Genomic DNA, 21,391 nt, shown 5'->3' with positions numbered 1-21,391 from the left:
CCAAGCAGATATCGGAGATATCGAATTTCGCGCATTCGCTTTAATGGGCATCTCGTGTTCAAACCTGAAAGAAGAACTGCAGACGGACGAACGGTCGAGTAGATAGATGAAAGTAACGGATAGTGTCTTGAAGTTATTTAATTAGAGAAAGGCGACTGGCGCCGCGGAGAGCGGGCGGGGGGGGGGGTACATAGCGAAGGGTGGCCGGAAAAGTGGAGCTACGAGGTGAGCTTGTATATACGCTGTATATTGGGTGTGCCAGACTCGAAACGGAACGTTTCCTCTCAGACGTCTTTGTCGATGTTTGTCTAGCGAAAATTAGATGGTGATAATTACCATTTATAATTGCAACAAACGACTATTTAATGTTAAATACTCGTTTAATATTAAAATACACATTATGATAATTCAAAGAAAATTTTATATTGAAAGAGAGAGACAAAGAGAAAGAGATAAAGATAGAGGGGGGAGAGAGGAACGAGAACTAAAATTTAGTTAAGATTATTTAGAAAATAAAGAACAAATAAATATGACAAATTCATCACATTTTAGTATCAAGTAACTAAATGTATCATCTGTAATAAAAATGTCATTTTTCTTTGATTAATCTATAACACTCCTGCTCGCGAAAAAGCATTTGATACATCCAAAGACACCCTATATACAGACTAGAACGACAAAAGGAGGAGGAAGTAAGGTACGGTTGTATCTACAGTGAGAGGTCGTGCTCGAAGGCGAGTGGAAGGTCTGAGAACACGACATAGCTGTAATGATAAATGAGATTCGAATCATTAATTAACACAGGGACCTCCGGTTGGAAGGCACGGCTCCGTGCTTGCGTTGGCTTTTACCGCGTTGATGGCTGTCAGCTTAGATTCAGATAACGATACACCACCGTTATTATCGTTCTTCCGTCGAAAACGGCGATTGTCATCGTCGGGGAATGTAAATTAACTGATTGGCAACATCGAAAGCAAAAGAAAAATCTCCTCTGTCACAAAATTAATTTTAATAAGAACGAATTTCTGCATTATAAAATAATCCAAACTAATTAATATGTTGATTTATCGTAATATGATTATCGCTAAATTTGAATTTTAATTACTTCATTTTTAAATAAAAGGTAGATTCTTATACTCATTTTTAAAAATGTATATACGTTACGATAATAGACAATTTTTATTTCTAATAAAAGTCCAGTTACAGTCAAATTGAATTATAAAGATTGCAATTTGCAATTCATTGCAATTTTCTAAAAGTTAATGAATAATTCATGTTTACTATTATATTGTTAAATGGTTAATTTTCATTCAAATTAGAGAATAAATATTTAAGTGCTTTCCTTAGTAGCCACATTCTGCTATATACATAAATTTTATATAGTGTAATTGTATCGCACTCTTATATTATATATCGTATATCACACATGTGCACACATACACATACATACACACCCGCGTGCCCGATACATATATATATATATATGTATATATTCTGTATTTATTGCTATCAATCGTCCGAGGGTCGCGCAGATTCTCGATTATAACAAAAGTAAATCCATCAATGAGTTTGAACGAGTGCTGGACGTGCGTGGTTTTCCGCAATTTTCTGAGGTTTCCTAGCTGTCGGTACTTTGATTTCATACCACGGTTCTCCATCTCCTCGATATTGCCCTGCGACACTGTCTGTCCCGAGGCACTGTGAACGAAATTCTTATCTTAGACCTCGTCACGTTGGAACCTCTCCAAGAGATTTTAACGCGGACGATTTTGTGCGAACGAGAAACTTTTCGTAAATCACGTATGTTATTACGCCGTGGAGTTGCGTTCGCATTCCGTGGATTTAAAGCGCAGACTCCAGAAAACTACCGAGCGAGAACTTTAGTTATCCACGTAAAATTAATAGTATGCGGATACAATTTTTAACATTTTTCTGATGTCCTAAGTCTCTCGTCAATCTCGCGATTCTCGCAAAAGGCGAACGGAGTCGTAATTCCGTTGTAAGTGCCGACACGTATACGTGGTTTTCAAGTAATTAGGCCATCAGCATGTAGCAATAATGGATGTATTCCACGCCAATATTCTGATAATATCAATCATAACATAACATAATTTTGCTAAAAGTTGATGTAAAATAAAAAAAAAACTAATTTAATTTTCCTGTTTACTGAATAAGATCAGAGATATCGCATTATTAACGGATAAAACATAATGTTTAAATTAATTTCTAGGTAGTTAGTAAAACAATATGACGCATATTTTAGTAAATTGATATATCCGATTTCATTATGTATAATTTATGTTTTTGGTTCGATTCATTACATTATACATTAATGTAATATTGAAAGATTTATATTTTGTTGTGTACAATATTTGTATATATTTTTGATAATTGAATTTCGCTGAATTATATGCCGTAGAAAATTTCAGTTCGCTGCTCCGAATCTGCGGATGCGTATTTTGTTTGATTAACGCACGTGTCGTACACTTTCGCATCAGAGCACGATAAAGGAAGAATAGTTTCCGTGACGTTGCGTCGACCAACGAGGGAATCGCACGACCGGCACTTTGCCGAAGCTGTTCGGCGCGATTCCATCGTTACGACTCCCGTCCTCGCGGCGGCTTCCCGTTCCTTCCGCATAAACATTTCGTGGCGGTGGCCACGTGAAAGTCCTGCATATCAGAATCCTCGTAACCGTCGCGCGCGCGTTCCGGTTTTCCTCGAAGATGCCGAGACTGAAGGTGTCTCGTACCATTTCTCGCCCCGCCTTATCACGCGCGCGCGCGCGCGCGCGCGTGATCGATCCGGTTCGTCTTCGGTTCTCATTTATATTCCGCTCGTCTGGCAGAGCTTTCGACTTTCCTAGAGGCGATGGTACCGGTGCGTGGGTAATCCCGTTGCAACGGCGAAGTTTCGAGTAACGATTTGACATTCGCCCTATAAGTAAGGTACGCCCGCCGTCAGAGAATCGAGCCCACCCCCCCATCGCGTAATGGCAAGGAGGCGTCGGTGACGAGCACGGTTGCGTAAGCACTCCATTCGTTCCCCGGAGGTTTCGTTAATATCAGTTTCACCGGTTTCGCTTGCGTAACGAGCCAATTCCCTGCCAGTGACTCGAGAAAGACTTCCCCTTCCGCTACTTTGCCAAGGCGAATCCGCCGCTCTAAGCCGCCCGTGATTAACCCTTCTGGCGCTCCTAAGCGACTACTTCGCTTGGTTTCACTCGGTTTGTGTCAATTCAACGACGGTAATCGCTGCATGCATATCGATTAGGATGTTTTCATAGTGACGTAACCGAGTAATTTGCCGACATTCGGAGCTCTCCGTTACCGTTTGTGCAACGGTGTGATATACATCTGATATTTAAATGACGTAACGTAGGGATCATCTAGGAAAAAAAGGGATTAGATATATTTCAAAATTTGATATATTTAAGTTAAATTTAAACGTCTCGTACGACGAGATAGAAAATTCTATTGTTCTTTCCGATTCTCGAAAGTGATATTTTGACAGTCGTGGAAATTTCCTAAGATTATTCAACTCTAAGTGCCAACTGTAATAACAATGGTTTCAGCAGTGAAACAACTGACTCTGAAGATTGAGCGAATCGTGAACGTGGTACACTCTTGCCGTAGAAACAGACTCGTAAAGCGTGGTATTGTCTTCCGGTACTGTCATCCGAGAGCTTATTTTACGGGAAAACATTAAATCTCGCTCCGTACGTATGTACGTACGTCGCGCGTGTACGCCGACAGATTCAGTTTCACTTTAACGATTACAGCGGCGCGTTCGGAATTCTCCGTGGGGGATGTTTATGAAGCCTCACGTTCCGGCATATTTATTAGCGCGGTTATTCACGCCCGTGCGTCGTTTAAGTAACGTTTCAATTTTTATCATCGCTCATGCATGCCGCGTAATCGCATTTTATACGCACGATCGTACAAATAATTACGGTCGTTAATCGAACCGTGAGTACCACGTCAATTCTTTGCGCGTGTGTCACTTGATTCCCGCACAGAGAGCGAGAGGCGGTATGTATGTTTTCTCGAATTATCTCTCGAATTATCCGACACGTTCTTTTAATTATAAAAGTAAAATGAAAAAGGGGAAAATATAAAAATTCTTCTTAAATCACTTCTTTCTTCGGTGGAAACTTTGTCATAAAAGGGTTAAGTCTTTCGGAAGCTGTATTTATGAGCGATTTATATCTATGAGAGAGAGAGAGAGAGAGAGAGAGAGAGAGAGAGAGAGAGAAGCACGTGGTGGCCGAGCGATGAAAATTTCTTTTCTAAATGTACACTTCTTATATTTACTTCTCTGTTTTTTTCCCGAGATCTCCTCTTCGTGTGTTTCTTTTGTCATGGTCTCTCGTGAGATTTATTTTGTCTCTTCTGACGCGAGTTAGCAAATGTACTTAGCTTTTTCCCGATGCTCATAAAATACTTTTCGCATCGGATTATTAATTTATAATTAACATTTCTTCAAGATTTACAAGAGATAATTTATATTGCATACATTTTCCGTTCTTCTTTAAATATTAATTTGCGAGAATTTAAGATAAAAATAATTTTTTTTCTTTGGCAATTGTTCTGAGTAGAATATATCTTTAACGAATATATCTTAATCGAATCACGCAATTGATTTCTATGAATTGTATAATTATAATGTTAAAATTTTAAATTTATTAATTATATTTTTACTTTTTATCTTTTTATACTGATTATTTTATTTTATATTTTATTTAGTCTAAAAAAGTGTATCACTTTTGCCGTAGCTTTTAATTGATGTGAACATTGTTAACTTATTATTAATTCATTAAAGATATTTTAAGCTTTCCAAGTTTTTCCATTTTTTATACATAAATATTTATCATATATCTGTTATTTAGATTTAAAACAAGTCTTACATTTTTCGCGTGACAACTACGAATTAAATGATTGAGTGAAAATATATTTTTAAGCGTATTTTTCTGCTCTTTCTACTTATGCTTGTTTCATATTTTGATCTCTTTCAACGTATGCAATTTTTCGACAAACGATATGCAAATGCATTAGAAACAACGACGTTTGATATAATACTTGCATTGGAAACTACTACTGTGCAAACTACCGGTATTGGTTGAAAAACACGTACTCTCGCCATCGCGTCGACAAATTTTCGCTGTGCTTGGCACGATATATCTTAAACATTCAAATAATGCACAACACCTTTATGCAAACTTAGCTTTATCACAAACTAACTCGTCTTGAAGCTTTTCCTTTTCTATAGTTGGCAATTCTCATAAATATTTTAAGACTGTAATTGTAAATCTTATTTTATTGTTATAATAAATTGCATATCAAGTTCATAAAATTTTTACATATTATTTTTAATATAAAAAAAAGTCAGTAAGTATTGCTTTAATAGTAATAATAATTTCTGATTTTTTTCTGACTATTATTCTTCTCAATCATCATTTTAATAACAAACAAATATAGCATTTTTCGATGTCCTGATTTCTATTTGTAAAAAGCTTCAAAAAATATTTAACATTTATGCATTTTTTACAATGTATCATATTAGCAAATTCGTACTTCCGTTGATCCACACCAAAATGGCTGCGTCGTGGTTAACTGGAACGCATGCCGCTTCCTCCATTTTCATCCATATTCCTTTTCGCTTTACGTTCTCCACGCGCAGTTTTTTGCTCTTTATGCCGGCCATTCGGTTCCATTTCGCGCGTTAGCTGCCACGCACGTTCACCACCGTAACGTTCTCGTCCGCCGAGCCGATTTGGGCGCATCACCGTCATGCGTGCACATGTGTGCGTATGCACGAGATGTGTCGCAGCAATTTCGAATGAAGTTTTGTATTTTCAACGATGTAGTTGGGGCGCTTTGCTATCGTCTGCAAACGAGTGTGCGAGCGGGCGAGCGAGCGCGGCTCGTATGAACATGAAATTGGTAAGCCTCGGTGATGCAAACTCGTTATTTTTCTACGTGGCTTGGCACCCACGATTTGTCTTGTATCGATTTTCACGACGTGCCATTCAAATCCGATATTTTGCTTATTGATCGGTCTGAAAGAGCCAATTTACGAGCAATGTTTATCAAGTTTCATATTGACTATTTATTAGATTTCCATTTCGACACATTGAAATAATATTCTATGCGTCTCGTATATGACTATTGATTTTTTGTGCCAATAGATGGTTTTCTAAAAAAAATATAACATATACCTACACACACACACACACAGAGAGAGAGAGAGAGAGAGAGAGAGAGAGAGAGAGAGAGGAGAGAAAAAGAGAGAATTATTAAAATATAAAAAAAAACTTTTTTTTAGAAGTAGAGTATAATTATTCCATGAAAATTAAGCAGAATTTTTTTCATACAAGTAATTGTAATCTCTGAAATATTATGTTTCTAAATATGGACAATGTAATGTAACGTGTATGTTTCGTAAATTGAATGTTTATCTTATGACATGGATTCTATTATCGTAGCTGCGTGGTATATATTTCCTCGTGGCTGTTCGTTGCGAAATATGCATATGTTAAGCATAACGCGAATATTCCATTATTGGAATGAGATATTAATTTCTTTTTGAAGTGCGCTTTTGGATTGCATTCCCTTTGACAGCTTCGCTCAGTTTTTATATGTATAATGGATATTTCACTTCACTGAAACGGTAAATCTGCGATATTTATTTTTTTTTTGTTTCATGTCGATCCGATGTCAAAGGCAGGACTCTCGTTTCGCGCGTTTTTGAACATAAAAGCTATAAACGCGCTCTTATTGAAGATATTGTGCAGCATAATACGTCAGAACAATAGGCGAGAAAAGTCAATCTTATAAATGTAATCAAAATGTGTACACAAGCGTTGCACAGGATTGCGCTTTAATTAACTTGCGAAGAACATTCTCGATTTTACATTTAATATAAGACATATATTGCTGCAGATATTTATTATGCATCCTGCATCCTGCATGATATGATTCCAGAAGCACATTAGATTTTAGAGAAAAGTATAAAGAGAAACGCGCGTGTTGCACGTGCATTTTCAAAAGTTTCCATTTAATTTGACAGTTCCGCTTGCCTCTTTTATGACGATTTTCAAAAGCGGAAATTATTTTCAAGCGCACGGCACGCAAGAATTCGTCCGCTTTGTGAATTACGTCAAAATGGAATTGAGGTCTCACTCGAATTCATAAATGATCTCGGAATATTTCGGACTATCGAGTGAATTAGTCATGTAATGAATGAACTCGTAATTGTATTGAGATATAATCTGACGAACAACGAAAATTGTTCGTTCTACATTACAAAACTATGTTTTATTGTAATACTAGGTATATATCTATTTATTTTTTTTCGAAAGTAAACATACGAAAAAATGTGTTTGTATCTAATACATCTTAATATGTGTTTCGTTATTTTTTAATTATTTTGTGAAATGATTTTCCTGTAAACGATACGGCCAATGTTATTCAATAATTAAATTGGCTGAAAACATCCTCAGTGCCGTAATTGTTTAATTATCGGAGTAGACGTTGTGTAAACGAATGCATTAAACGCAATCAATTTGCGAGAAAAGCCATTTAGTGCATTTAGAAACACTTTCATGTACAGCGATTATTTTTAAAATTTATCAATGAAAGTTTTTAAATTTATCTGTGAATATCTCGATATTAAAGTTCTTTAAAAATGCCAGTTGACTCACTTTACTTTCGTTCATAGTATAATAACGAAGTACTGTATGCGCCGTGTGAGTGCTTCAATATCTAAATTTCTCTCGGGAAAAAGCCGGTTTTTCTACCTTTCAAAAATGGTCACTGTATATACATACGCATCACTTTTCACAAATCGTCCCTCGAATAATAACGATAAATCGAACGGGCACGGTTAAGAGCGAAACGTGGTCGAACATCGTCGGGGACGATCTCGTAAAACAAATCGCGAGTTTCTTTTTCCGGTATCGGCTCGCAAAGTACGATCATCATACTTGGAAACGGCGTGTATCTATCGTCGCGCATATAGGTGAAATATTTTGCGGCTTCAGAGGTGTTAAGGAACAGTCCCGAGAATATCATTCGCCCTCGTGGTGGTTTCTCTCTCTCTTTCTCTCTCTCTCTCTCTCTCTCTCTCTCTCTCTCTCTCTCTATTTCGTGATCGTTCGCGAGGGTTGCCGCCGCCGTTTGTTCGTTCGTGGGGTGCAAAGAGCGGGGGTTAAGTTGGGTGCGATCTCTTATCGACACTACGAGCAGCGCGCGAGTCTACTACCCACGTTTCTCTTATCTTTCTCGCTTCTCCCGCCTGTGGAGACTTACAACCCCACTCATACATACGTATGATACATATTGTCGTTTGAATGTACGAGCTATGCGCTGGCAGCAGCGAGCTCGTCCTATGAATGGCCGCTATCGACTGTCGTCGTCCACGCTGTCCTCGTCGCCGTCGTCGTCGTCGTCGTCGTCGACATCGTCGTCGTCGTCGTCGTCGTCGTCGACGTCGTCGTTGTCCCCGATGACGACGCTTTTACCGTTTTTCATGTGGCTCTCGCGTGATCCACGTGATCCTTTTCCACGGATAACCCTCGGCGTTTCTCCTCGATGTTACTTGCACGATGATCGATTCTCGCTCGTACGTATGTTCGTTCTCGAGTCTCAACGATCGGTTCGGACTCCCGAACGTCGTAAATCGAGTGAACGACGATCGATTAATCATCGTCGTACGTTCTTTCGTTTCCGGCTCGGATTTACGGAAGCGAAACTTCGGGCTCACGATTGTTTTAGGATCGATTGTACTAGCAGGTGCGCGATATGTCGAGAGGGCGAGCCGGATGAGCGCAGGGCGTGATCGGAGGGCGATGTCTTCCACACGAACGTTGATCGTTTCACGCTGTATATAGAGATGGAATAAATGGCATAAGAAGCGATTGAACGCTCACATACGTAACGGTGGGAGCTTATATTTTCACGAAAGATGCCGTTTCTTCATCTTTATTGAAGCAATTGCCTGGTTACAGTATCTGTAACTCCTCGCGATGTCGTTCGACTATTAAAGTTTATTGCGAAAGATATTTGCTCGTTTTTGTTTGCATGCAGCTTTACCATTATATAGTTACCGCTCATTCCTGTCTCATACTTTCTTTGATATATTTGTATCTCGTTATAATTACAGTTGCTCTAGTAAATATTGGAGTTTTAATTCACCGCAGTAATAATTCTTGAATAATATAAATAAGAGAGATCCGTATGTATATAAATGACATTCTCACGTGAAGTTTGTATGTATATTATGGCATAAAAGGATTTAAAAAAATCCTTTATTATGGCATAAAAGGATAAAAAAATTTTTTATCGCGGCTTAAAGTCTACACTACTTAAAGTACACTGGGATTAAGAAAACGGAGCTTCCGTTTTCCAATTTAAAACATTGTTTCTTTATGTCGTCTTAAGAAAGATAAAATAGAAACAAAAGTTACAAAATAACTGTAATCTCGGCATCAAGTTATGTTGATTGTGGAGATTGTGGTAACAGGAGCGAAGCGACTGCGAAATGCATAAAGTTTCCACTGTCTACGAAATGACAATACCGTTCGTTTCCAAAATCGCTTCGTTAAAGCCAAATATTGCCCTTTTTCAAGTTTGAAGCAAGAAGCCCGTCGATCGGAATCCGACTGAAGGAACGTGCATACTCACCGAACTATCGCCCGTTCTCTATAGCCAGCCGCTTCGAAAAACTCAGTCAGCCGGACGAACCCGAAGTAGCGAAAGTTTCTCGAAACTCCGGCGGCGTGGCCGGGAACGGGCGAGATTGAAATACATTCGCGTTTCGCTTCTCCTTTTTCTCCTCTTTCCCGCCCGCTCCCGCTCCCTCTCCGTTTTTCCCGTCAGGATTCGTTGCCTTTATCCCGGTGCGCCACGTCGGATTTGTAATTCGGCGACTCGGCCCGAGCCTGACGTCGAGTTCAAAAGCAGATAAAGTTCAAACGCGGCCGGCGTGTATCCCCGAGGACTAATTTACACGGTTCAATTTTGATGATTAGAATTCCAGATAAAAATCATTGAAAGTAAAAAAAGCCATTGATCTTATAAAGTGGAAGAACTTTAATTCCTTTTAAATTGGTAGAGAGAGCTTTGAATCTTTTTTTTTATATCGTATAGCCAATTCTAGATAAAGTTTAAGGACTCTCTCTCATTTTCTCTTTCTCTGCTTCTTAATTTATTATATAATATACAAAATTAAATCTATATATGGCTAACAATATTTTTAATTTAAATTTGACTTGAAGAAATTAAAGCTCCTATAATAAATAAATCATAAAAAACTAAATAGTGCCTATGTGGATGATGATGTGTAATAATTTTTATTGTTACAATCAAACCACATACAAACTGCGCACCGCATTTATTGTCTTGAAACACAGTTCTGATGTGCTCTCTTTCATAATATGCTCTCTCTCTCTCTCTCTCTCTTTCTTTCTCTTTTTCTTTTTCTCTTTCTCTGTATCTCTCTTTAGGAGACATCGTCTTAGAATGCCGAATAAATATTGAATCAATCAATCTTTTTCTCTTAAATTATAACGTTTAAAAAAATCTTTTCAAATGATATAAAATGTATATTTCTTTCTTTCTTCTTCTTGTAAAACAGAAAATAATGATGCAACATGCAAATAATATCTGGAACAGATCCAATCTGTGTTTTCATTCATTGCGTAATTATCCGCAATGGATTATTCAGGGGAAACCATGTAAACATTTCATCCCAAGTGACTAACGTAGTAAAGCGTCGGAAAGCTTCCTTCCGCGGCTGGTTATATTGCAGGGATGCGCAACTCGAATGTTAAAGCGAACTATATTCAGTTTAAATTAAAATTAATTGAGTCACATTATCAAGTTTGTTTCAATAGTTTTATTGTGAGTAATATGATTCGAATTTGTGCCATTGTTAATGGCACATATTCGAATCTAGAAAGTCCATTTTCTGTTTGCGAATTTTGTATCATGGTTTAAATAAAAGATTATTTTAATTAACTTAAATTAAGCAAATATATTATATTTATGAGACGAAAGATTGTGCATTCTATTTAGAAAATTTTTTTATTCTCTTTCTATTTAAAAAGTTTTTTTTATATATTATTTATTTTGAAATATCAAAAAAGCGTTTCTTTACAGTTGCAAAACATATTTTTCTAAAGTAAGTAAATATAAATAAATTTAAAATTTTTGTGAACAAATTTTTTAAGATTAATACTTGTTCATAAATTAAGAAATCTGATCTTTGTTTAATATTATTTTTTATCTTAAATTATGTGGAATTCTTTAATTTTTAAATGATTTCTTCATTAAATAAGTCATTTTCTAATTAGGATAGTAATGCTTAAAAAGCATATTTTTAATACTTAAATAGCGTTAAAAATTAAAAATTTGATATAATAGACAATGATATACAATAAATAATATTATAATAAATAGCAATAAATGATATTATACAATAATGAGAAAAACTATGTTGTAATAAATACTGAAAGCAAGGGAATTAAGAAAATACAATTACAAATTAGAGTGTATGATAAAAATAATGTAATGAGCTTGCATGTTGATAGGGATGCAAGTGTTTTAATTCTGACGCTTAGTATCTCTCCTCTTGTCAAGTAAAGAGTGCAAGATAAACACGTGCGAAAGATTCTGTCCCTCTCTCGGAAGAGAGTTTGTATGAAGCATTTCAGAGGCGTATGCTTTTCGCAACTACATCAGTCCCTGAGGAGTATAAGAGCGCGTAAATCCGTAAATCGGCTTGTTACTCATTGCAGCTCCCCTTGGCATTTTTGCATGAAGGACCTATCAGGTTGTTAACGTTGAAGAGAAGAAGATAAAAAAGAAATTATTACTACACGCTATGTTTCATAAAATGAGTAACAAAACAGGCTGTTATTCATGAAAACTAATAAAATGTAAGCTTTTGATTTCCGATAAAAAAAAGTACGCAATATATAATTACATTTACATGAAAATGTTAATCTTTATATTTATATTTTTTAAATTTAGAATAATATATAGAAAAAAGGTTTACGTAAAACACGTTCCTACAATATCTTCTTGCTTTATCACGTTCCTACTGGGTTTCTACTACAATTATTAATTAAGAAATGTCAAGAATTGCGCACTTTATAAATTTATAAATTTATACAGCAATTAATTCGTTAGCTTTTGTGGTGGGTTTCGAATATTTCGTAAAATTAATCTAGTTGCAGGCAATCCAGGACGCGGCTATGAGAGTGCCACTGCAAGGGTTACACGAGGGCCTCAAGGGCTGCAACTCGTAGAATTTGAAAGTTTAGATTGCACCTCCGCGCCTTGGTCCCGACCAATTGGTTTAGTAGTTTCGACCAGTATAACAATGGCGGAAAATGTCGGAATCAGGACGCACTGGTCGTGGGAGCGATCTTGAGGCATCTCAAACAAACTTTGTTATTCTGTTTGCTTCAGCTAGAAATGTTATCATTTTAAAATTGTATATTATGCTGCAAAAATAATTTAATGTTTAACCGTTGAGTCCCGTTAACCTTCTAGAATTATAAAATAATAACTTCTTTAGTTTTTAATGCTTAAATAGCATTAAAAATTAAAAATTTAATATAATAGACAATGATATTATATATAAATAAATTGCAATAAATGTTAATATTAATAAATATTATTATATAATAGATAGTAAGAAAAAATATGTTGTAATTTTTTTTATTTGCGTACTTAACTACTTTTATTTACAAACTTAATATTTGAAACATTAATTTTAATGTCAATTTGAGAAACTTTGATGGTTACTTAATTGACAAAAATACACATTTGTGTATATTTAAGTAAATAATTTTAACTTAAAAGTGTAACAAGTTATTTGTATTACGATGTTTCACAAACGTAAATCTCTACTGTTAAAAATAAATATTTTTTTTATCTGAGCACGAAATTGATAGTGCGACTATTTACAAAGTAAAAACGCAATATATACTAGGTATGTGTACCACTGGCTTACCAAAATTTTTGTTTTATCGCATATAAATTGTTTTTGTTTTTTAAGTTACACTAAACTACTTTATTGTCAATATCTCTTTTTTATGTAAAAGTGATCAGTTTACAGAATTCAACAATTTATATACAATATTTTTATACTTTACAGTACCAGTGTACATATCTAAAGTAATTTATTAAATTTTTTTATACAAATATCTCTTCTCTTTGCTTTATTATCAAAAAGATGTATACGATAATTTCTTTGCACCTACATAATTTTCGCATCATGTATTTTGCATAGTAGACTAAAAGAATTTCTTTTTTTAATGTTGCAGGTTTGAGACAGCGCCCTACGGAATCTCCGAGAGGAGGTGAGTTTTATATAATTAATCTATTTTTTAAGAAGAAATGATTATTACGGGCAGGAATTTACGTTTTTTCGAATGATAATATGAATATAATATTACTTGGAGCGGTACTCGCTCGCTTTCTGTTATTATAATATTTTAATTATAAAATTTTAAACGCAATTTCTGAGATATTAGAGAAGAATTGAATTTTTTGGAAGAGTGAATAATAATGATACGATATTATTTTGATATTATTATTTCGTTTTATACCAAGGATGTTTCTACTCGATCATTTGCGTTCTACGGATTATGTTTACGTTGCAATATTAATTACATTTATTATCACTGTATTAACGTAAAATAATAATATTATCATAATTATTATCGTAATAATGTTTATTATTCATCACGATTACCGTGCCACCGATTGAGCATGTAACCATGCGATTTACACCGCGCGTGGACTGTGTGTGCTACATCGAGCGTATGTAATCCGGCGCGCGATAAAGAATACAGGAATACCGATTCGATTTAACGAACTCTATGAGCATAAAATTTAATTCGGAAATGTGCGTCCGCACGAAATACTGCGAGCGCGCGGGCTAAACGCGAGTGTTAAAACTCATGATCGCTTGTACTACATCCCGGCGCGCTCATTAGCGTAATTAGCGTATAAGCCATTCGCGTTCTGCGGGCCCAGGACTGCCGGGGACAAACGCTAGCACGTCACTTCATTAACTCGCGAATCGTATGGAACAAAAAATGTTAAAGCGCGATCAAAAGGTATCGTTAAATTCGATTCGCTTTCTCGTAACTTTATCGCGTCGCTCTCGATCGAATGCGCGCGGTATTCGCGCCGTATTCCGCAATAAAGCGTCGATTCTACAAATCTTCTAATTGCATTTTTTTTAACTGCGAGGGAATATAGCACGGCGTCGCTACTGTGTTTCGTGCCGTTTCCCTGCGTCATAATTCCGCACAGAAATCCGCTTTAAAAGCAGCGCCGCGCTTTGCGATCGCGCGATGCAGCGTGCGAAATGACGCGTCCGAAGAGAATATGTTATGGATTTCGCGACGAGCTCTGTGTGAGTGCTTTATCGGTACATTACGCCCGTACAAGCGGCCGCTCGCGCTTTACGCGTCGGTCATGGGGTTCACAGAAGAAAATTGAAGCGGGGCGTTAGCGGCTTTTCGCGCGTTCGTTTTCGGCGCACACAGACCCGAGGTTGTCTCTTCCCGTCGCTATAAAAAACGCGCCAGTTTTTCGACCCCTCGACTGCGCGCGCTGCAGCGTTCGTGACGCTAAAAAATACACGACCGCCGTACTGCGGCACGCGAATTATTTCCGATGAGTTTGATTTTTATTCGGGCTCGTGACATTACTCTTTCACGAAAACAATCGAGTTTCGTCCGCACGAGCGTGTAAACACGCGCTCTATTTCAACCCTAATTCAGATTGCTATTAATCGAGTTGCCGATTTTTGTCCCTCTCCTTTTTCCTGATTGCGCAATCGTACGCAACGTAAATGGATTTGGCTTTTAGTTTTAACACATATATAATTAATTCCGTCCCGCTTCGTGCATAGATACGCTCAGATAAAATTAAATAAAGCTGGAGTATAAAAGTGACTTTTCATTTTATTAAAACGATATTAACATCAATTGTAATCATATTATATTTTCTGAGAATTCACTTTCATAGAAAGCTAAAAACTGCGAACAATTGTTCTCTTCAATCGTGTCTTAAAATAACAGGTATCAAAAAATAAGCAAAGTTTCGTCACGAAGTGATTGATAAAGGCACGTTCTTTTTTTTTTTACCATACGCGTTTTTCATGAGCGGCAATCTACGGTAATGTAGCGCGTGACATTATTCAAATTGAATCATTCGTACCGATTCGTAGTCGTCGCCGTCGTTCGCCCTCGATAACGCTGTTCCACTGATTTCTCGAGTCGCGAATTCGCGCTGGAAATTCGCTATTTATCGGAGAGGACCAGAACATCTCTGGTGCGAGTCGTTAAAAAGTAATGTATTCCGTTAGCGGCACACAGGCAGGCGGAATACCGACGAGAAAGCGGGGGGAGGGGGGAGGGGGGAGGGGGTCCTTTTATGCCAACAGTTCTCGTACGGATGTTTTCGTCAAAGGACACGCATTTTCCCTGCAGCTGTTCGGTAAGCGGGAGCAGGGAAGGGGAGGAGGGGAAATCTCTTGAGCTTGGGTCTTGCTCTCTTATGGAAAGCTAAATTGCCCCCGTCTTCCCCGACGACATCTCTGAATTTTTAGTTCGTTTCTGAAGTGTTCCGCTATCTGCACGTTCATTCGCGCGGTCGCGATGCCACCGCAAACGTCTGACGAATCAGACGCTCAGCTTAACTCAACGTTCGATATTTCCTAGAGTGCGAGAAAAGCTTTCTGCGTGTAGACTTTAAATACTTATTTATATGATGATATATATGATGATTAGATATATTTGCGTTGCGTACTACTTATAAGTTCTTATATCTAAAAAAAATAGAATAAGAGAGAAGGCAACAATATTATTAGATTAGTTCCTTCACGACATTTTAATTTGAAATAATCCTTTCATTTCCATCCAAGTGGAAGAATTATTTTCGGTTTATACATATACATATATTTAAAACATTGAATATCCATATATTCTATATTAATATCTTTCAGTATTTATTACATATATCACACAAACGCGATTTTTTTGGGATAGCTAACGGTAGAAATATCACTGGTGGTATTCACATCTTTTTTAAAGCACAGAAATAATGCATTCTCTAACAAAAATAATATTCTTGTTTTATTCTTTTTTTAATTAGCTTAAAATAACGATTTTTTAATACAATCTGTTCTGTAATAGTGCGCAAAATTCTATTCAGCTTCCTCTCACTCGTATTCATTGTATTTATTCTTTGCGCGTCACAGCCTTTATCTGCACAGCGCACATTTTATTCAAATTCGCGGTAAGATGATGCCTGTGTACGCCAAAACACGGCGATAAATTCTGTCGAGTGCGCGATCAATTTGCCGGCGGAATGACTTAATTTAAACAACGGCGTACGGAAGTCTCTCGTGTAATTACCGTCACAACCGAGGTTTTGTTTCGTATCTACAACAGATTCATGCGGTACAAGACGCACAAATGTCACGCTCACTGATACGGTATACCTCTTCCGGCTCTCGTTGTAATTAAGACCAAACGATATTCGCCGTTTTGCGAAAGCTGAAATTTTGTCACGATTGGCGATAGCGTACGTGAGAAGCATTTCGAGCATTTTTTTTGCGACACCAGTTAAAGAAAAAGAAGTTCTGATATATTCTAATAACAATAAACTGTGAGAACTGTGAATTTTCCAAATTCATCTTATACTTTTGCATCTCACTCGTCACTTTGTTTTATTGTGCCACTATAATGATTTTCATCATACACGTTTGGCTGGAAAATATTCGCCGCGTATGAAGAGTTACTGCAAACTTAGTAACTGTCGTCAATTTAGGACAACAAACATGTTAGCTTATGTAAAGCGAGAAAGTTACGCGCTTCCATTTTACGCTCAGAAGAGAATATTATTCTTAAAAGTTGAATTTTAGCGTCTCTCGCCGTCGCGGAAAACTCAGGGATCTTCACTTGAATTGTCCTAATAACGCTATTCAGCGTTGCGTTCTATTTTCGCGTAGGACGTCTTTGACGATTCGTTTCGCGTGTTCGCGCAGTGTACATGTATACGTATACCTAGGAGATTCGAGTCGCCGCTTTTCACGGTGGGTAACGTTTGAATCTAACGCTCGTATCTAATTCTGTTTAGCGGAGTGGCCGAGATACGTTGACGGCGCGGCGCCGCACACCACGCCGCGTCACACCGCGACGCGGCGTGCCTGCTTGCGGGAAAGTTTAAATTATCCTGTCCGCCGGGAGGAAGTGTCTCTCTCCTCCGCGGGGAGAAACGACTCGGATTGGTCGAGTCTGATTAGTTCGGCGGTCCCGCTCGTTTTATCCCTACTTTGCTCCACTCTATCTCTGTTTCTCTCTGTCTCTCTTTCTCTTTTTTTCTTTTTTTTCTGTCGTCGTCCTTTCCGCAGTTTGATAACTATCGCGTTAAACTAAAGGGACTAGTAGTAATGCATCTAGTCAAGGTGTTACTACAGGTTTCTTTCCGAACAAACTATATGTAACCGAAAGTTGCGAGATCTGTCAGCGAATGATGCCACGTTTATCTCGGATTTTCTCATTTTCCTTCTCTTCTTTCTCGTTCTCTCCCCCCCTCCCTCCCTGAACGTACGTTTCCTCCTCTTCCTTTTAGAGCGAATACGTGGTATTATACCGTGTAGCCGCGGAATAACGACGTTCCTCGCTTTCTGTTTAATCAAACCTCCTCGACTAACATCTCGATGGTTTCGGAAGCCCGTATCAATTCACATAATGAACGCCCGGAAGGTGTAGAAGCGGCTTTATGGATCTCGAACCCGTCTCCCGAGAGACGCGGTCGGCTTGGTTTAATCAGCTGGCGGATATTCCTACGATATACACAGCAAATTCCGAATCTAGTCTCCAAAGTGGCGGGATATAATGCAAATGGAATTCCTCCAAGTCATCGGAAGTTTCTTAATGCGCAGAAATGATCACCTGGAAATTTCTTTAACAGAAAATAGCTGCCACGAGCTCGTTGCGCGATAGAATAGAAACGTTATTCTGCTACTTGAAAGCCGTAAAGCGGTAGAAGTTGTCTAAATGGAAATTTGAATATGATATATATATATATATATATATATATATATATATATATGTGGAAAAGTTTGATCTCGTATCTCGATCGGCTTCGGGGAACCTAAATGCCAACCGTGCGAGCGAGTAAATGAAAGGGCCGTAATAATAACGTTACGTATGCGGAATATGAAAATGTGTAATGCGGAATGAGCGTCCAGGGAGTCGCCACCTGTGTGGTGACGACCCGGATCAGGCCTGGTGCGACGGTCGCTTCGTGCCGCTGCCATAAACTATCGCTTCCGGTAAATCACGTTCCATATCTCTCCGCGTTGATGTGTATCGCGCGAATTAATATTTATGGCATTACGTTGACCGTGTCCTCCCTAACGCGCGCGCTCACGCCGGGGATGCGTTCTCCGAGTGCGGAGGGTAGGTGGGGAGCGTTAGGATTGACATGAGATTACATTCGTATCAAAATGCGCGCCGCGTGGATGTCAGATGGCGCGTCCTTCTGTCCCTCCCGCTGGCTTACCGCTGCGAATCGGCGGCGTTGGAACACGACAGAAAAAAAAAAATATCGAGACGAAATAAACGAGATGGAAATGAAACGAATTCAACGAACCGTAGAGTATACATCAAAGAGTGGCCATGAGGGCGAGAGCGCGAGAGGCGCGAGTTCCCTTTTGTATGGATTGCCGCGGCAAATGGGATGCAGGATAAAACTGTTGGATTACTTTCAGCGATTCATCATGTTTTGATCAATCGCGACACAGCAGATACTCATGCAAGCATACAAATTTTAGATCTCGCGTAATCGGTTTATATATATATTTTTTTTTCGTCGTTTAATCATGGAATCAGATTTAACTTTCGGTTGTAGGATGTTGTTCAATTTTGGTAACTGTGCGTTGTATTTGTTTCGATATATAACGCAGGATCTCTCGTGCTGCGTCAACTTATACTTTTGATCAAAAAAATTCCATTAGAGATTGATATCGAAAGTTGATAAAGCTGTATTGAGCTGCACGCGTATTCTAACAATTTCCAATATAAATTTATTATTAAAATAATCGCGCGATAATTGTAAATATTACTCTTATCTCTTTTCAGATCTGCACAATTTAAAAGTTATCTCGCAATTTTTTTACATGACCTAATTTCTTTGAGAAAGTTTCATTCCACGCATTTAAATATCTAATACGGAAAATAGACGCAGAACGGCCTTGATAATCTTATTGCAATTGGAGTATTGTATATAGGACGTGTTGTACCAGCGTCGCGAGTATGCGGCGGGAGATGCGGAAATTTACTTCGAGACAAACGCGGAAGAACGCGGTGCGCGCGACTATTATTATTCTCATGTAGATCTCTCTGCAAAGTTCTGCGGCGTGGATCTGCTGAAGAGCGATAACGAGGCGAGGAAAGCGCGCGAACTTGCTTCTCACACCGAGACGCATTCCACGCTAATTCGCTCGAACAGCAAGTAGCGTCAGTGCCAGATGTTAGTCGGCGCCATTCGGCTGAGCGTTCGCATTTCGATCTGGATCTAACGGCGAAGTTCGTCCTGAGCGAAGTTCGCAATGGAGCGCAGACCAAAAATGTTGGAACATCGTAGAAAAGTCATACGACGCGTTGAAGATGTTTGATATTTCTCGAAAGATATATGTGTCTTTAAAACTTTTTCTATAGAAACAGAATTTTTCTAGAGCCCTTTCATAAAAATGGATCAGTATAATTCGAGTGAAAAGTATATGAAAAATGAATATTGATTGCAGTTGACGGACGCTGAATAAGACAGGAACATTATTCGTATCTGAATAAATCTGAAGAAAGGAGGAACGTTGTTTTACAGTTTAATAATAATGACGTTACAATCTCCACGATGCTATTCTTATGGAAAAGCAGATTACACATTACAAAAACAGCTGCATGAACCAGTTAACTTAGCGGCGCACTAAAGTGGAATTAATGCAGTTTCGTAGTTTTATTTGCGCTTTCTTTCGTTTGTTTCGCGATTTAATTACCTCTTGTTCCCGCTCCTTCTTTGATAGACATTTTAAATTGAATTACGGATAAATCTCCTCCGTCCATTTTTACACTCGACGGTTTTCTTTGAAACAATTCAACGAAAAAAATTCGACTCAATCGTTAATGAAACGTTAATTCTTACAATTCCCGAAAAAAAAAAATGATTTATATAGAGTTTTAGAGATTTTCGATTAGACTAAGGGCGTGCGAACACGCGGATTGAAAAGCTTCGAGGATTGCCTTTTCGTCGTTAGCTGCGTTCATAGAGAGGCGTAAGTCAGCCTTTCGCGCACTCTTCTCCCCCCCCCCCCTCCTCACCGGCGGAAGTACCGTCGATACTCGGCGGTAATGCAACTCGCGCTATTTAATACCGGACCGGCGAAGTATTTCCCGGGACCGTAGGGGCGAAACTCAATTAACAAAGTGGCTCGTCATCGTCTCCGGCATCGAAGCGAAATCCGTTTAATGCACTTTATCTTTGTTGCCGCAGCAACGGAAAGCACTTGAAATCCGTTTAATACACTTATCTTTGTTTCTACAGTTTACGGGGACCGTTTTGCTTTTAACGTTTATTAAGTTACTGCGAAAGCGTGGCAAGACGTGGAGCGAATGCGTTGGCATATACAGAAGAACGGATAATCCTATCGACGGCAGGGGGCTACGTGTTCGCATTATATTTTTTTTACACATACGTTTTACGCTCCATCTCTCACACATCTAGTCTCACACATAGTGTCCTTTCTTTCTCTTCTATTGCGGTGTGCTTAATTATACATTGATTTCGTAAGGCAAAAATCGTTCGATGAAATAAGAGAGAAACACGATGAAAAGGAGAATAGGTTCTCATTGCAGACACATATATGCTTCGAGTTTAGTTCAAGTTTTGATATATTCAAATGTCTCGCCGGTGTGTAAATAGCTTGGTAATTCGAACGTCGAATTGCTCCGTTTTGCGCGAGTATCCATTTTTAGCGGCGTGAGAATCTCATCGGGCGTCGACCTCTTATACATCTTGCCGCACAAAAAAAACTCGCGAGATTTTCTCAAAGGGCGGACAACAAGGGGAAGGAGAACGGGTTCGAGCACCCACCGGGGCTCTCGATGGATCGGAGAACTTCTTTGTACCGCCGAGTGGATTCCTTCGTCACATTCGACAGGTGCGCGCACGCTCGAGGCTGAAAGTAGACGGCACTCTCGCGCGGAATTCCACTCCGACTTCCATCCCGAGGGCGCGTCTCGAAATCTTTGGAAAAGCTCGTGCCCGTCGCTAAGTCTTCGGTTTCACTTGCTGCCCCTCCC

The 21,391-nt window shown here is 38.4% G+C and overlaps 1 protein-coding gene across 2 annotated transcripts in view; it reads left to right on the top strand.

The window, feature by feature from the left end:
* The window catches only part of LOC105459178 (MAM domain-containing glycosylphosphatidylinositol anchor protein 1), a 334,285-nt gene that overhangs the window by 99,459 nt on the left and 213,435 nt on the right, over window positions 1-21,391 (top strand). For both annotated transcript variants that reach the window (XM_011704982.1, XM_011704981.1), the window contains exon 2: window positions 13,334-13,369. In XM_011704982.1, the coding sequence (XP_011703284.1) occupies window positions 13,334-13,369 (36 nt within the window). The remainder of the gene's footprint in view (window positions 1-13,333; window positions 13,370-21,391) is intronic.

This window comes from Wasmannia auropunctata, unplaced genomic scaffold, assembly GCF_000956235.1.
Source record: "Wasmannia auropunctata unplaced genomic scaffold, wasmannia.A_1.0 LD334204.1, whole genome shotgun sequence".
Taxonomy (NCBI): domain Eukaryota; kingdom Metazoa; phylum Arthropoda; class Insecta; order Hymenoptera; family Formicidae; genus Wasmannia; species Wasmannia auropunctata.
The sequence above is the reverse complement of the archived record's forward strand: the minus strand, read 5'-3'. Positions and strand labels throughout refer to the sequence as shown.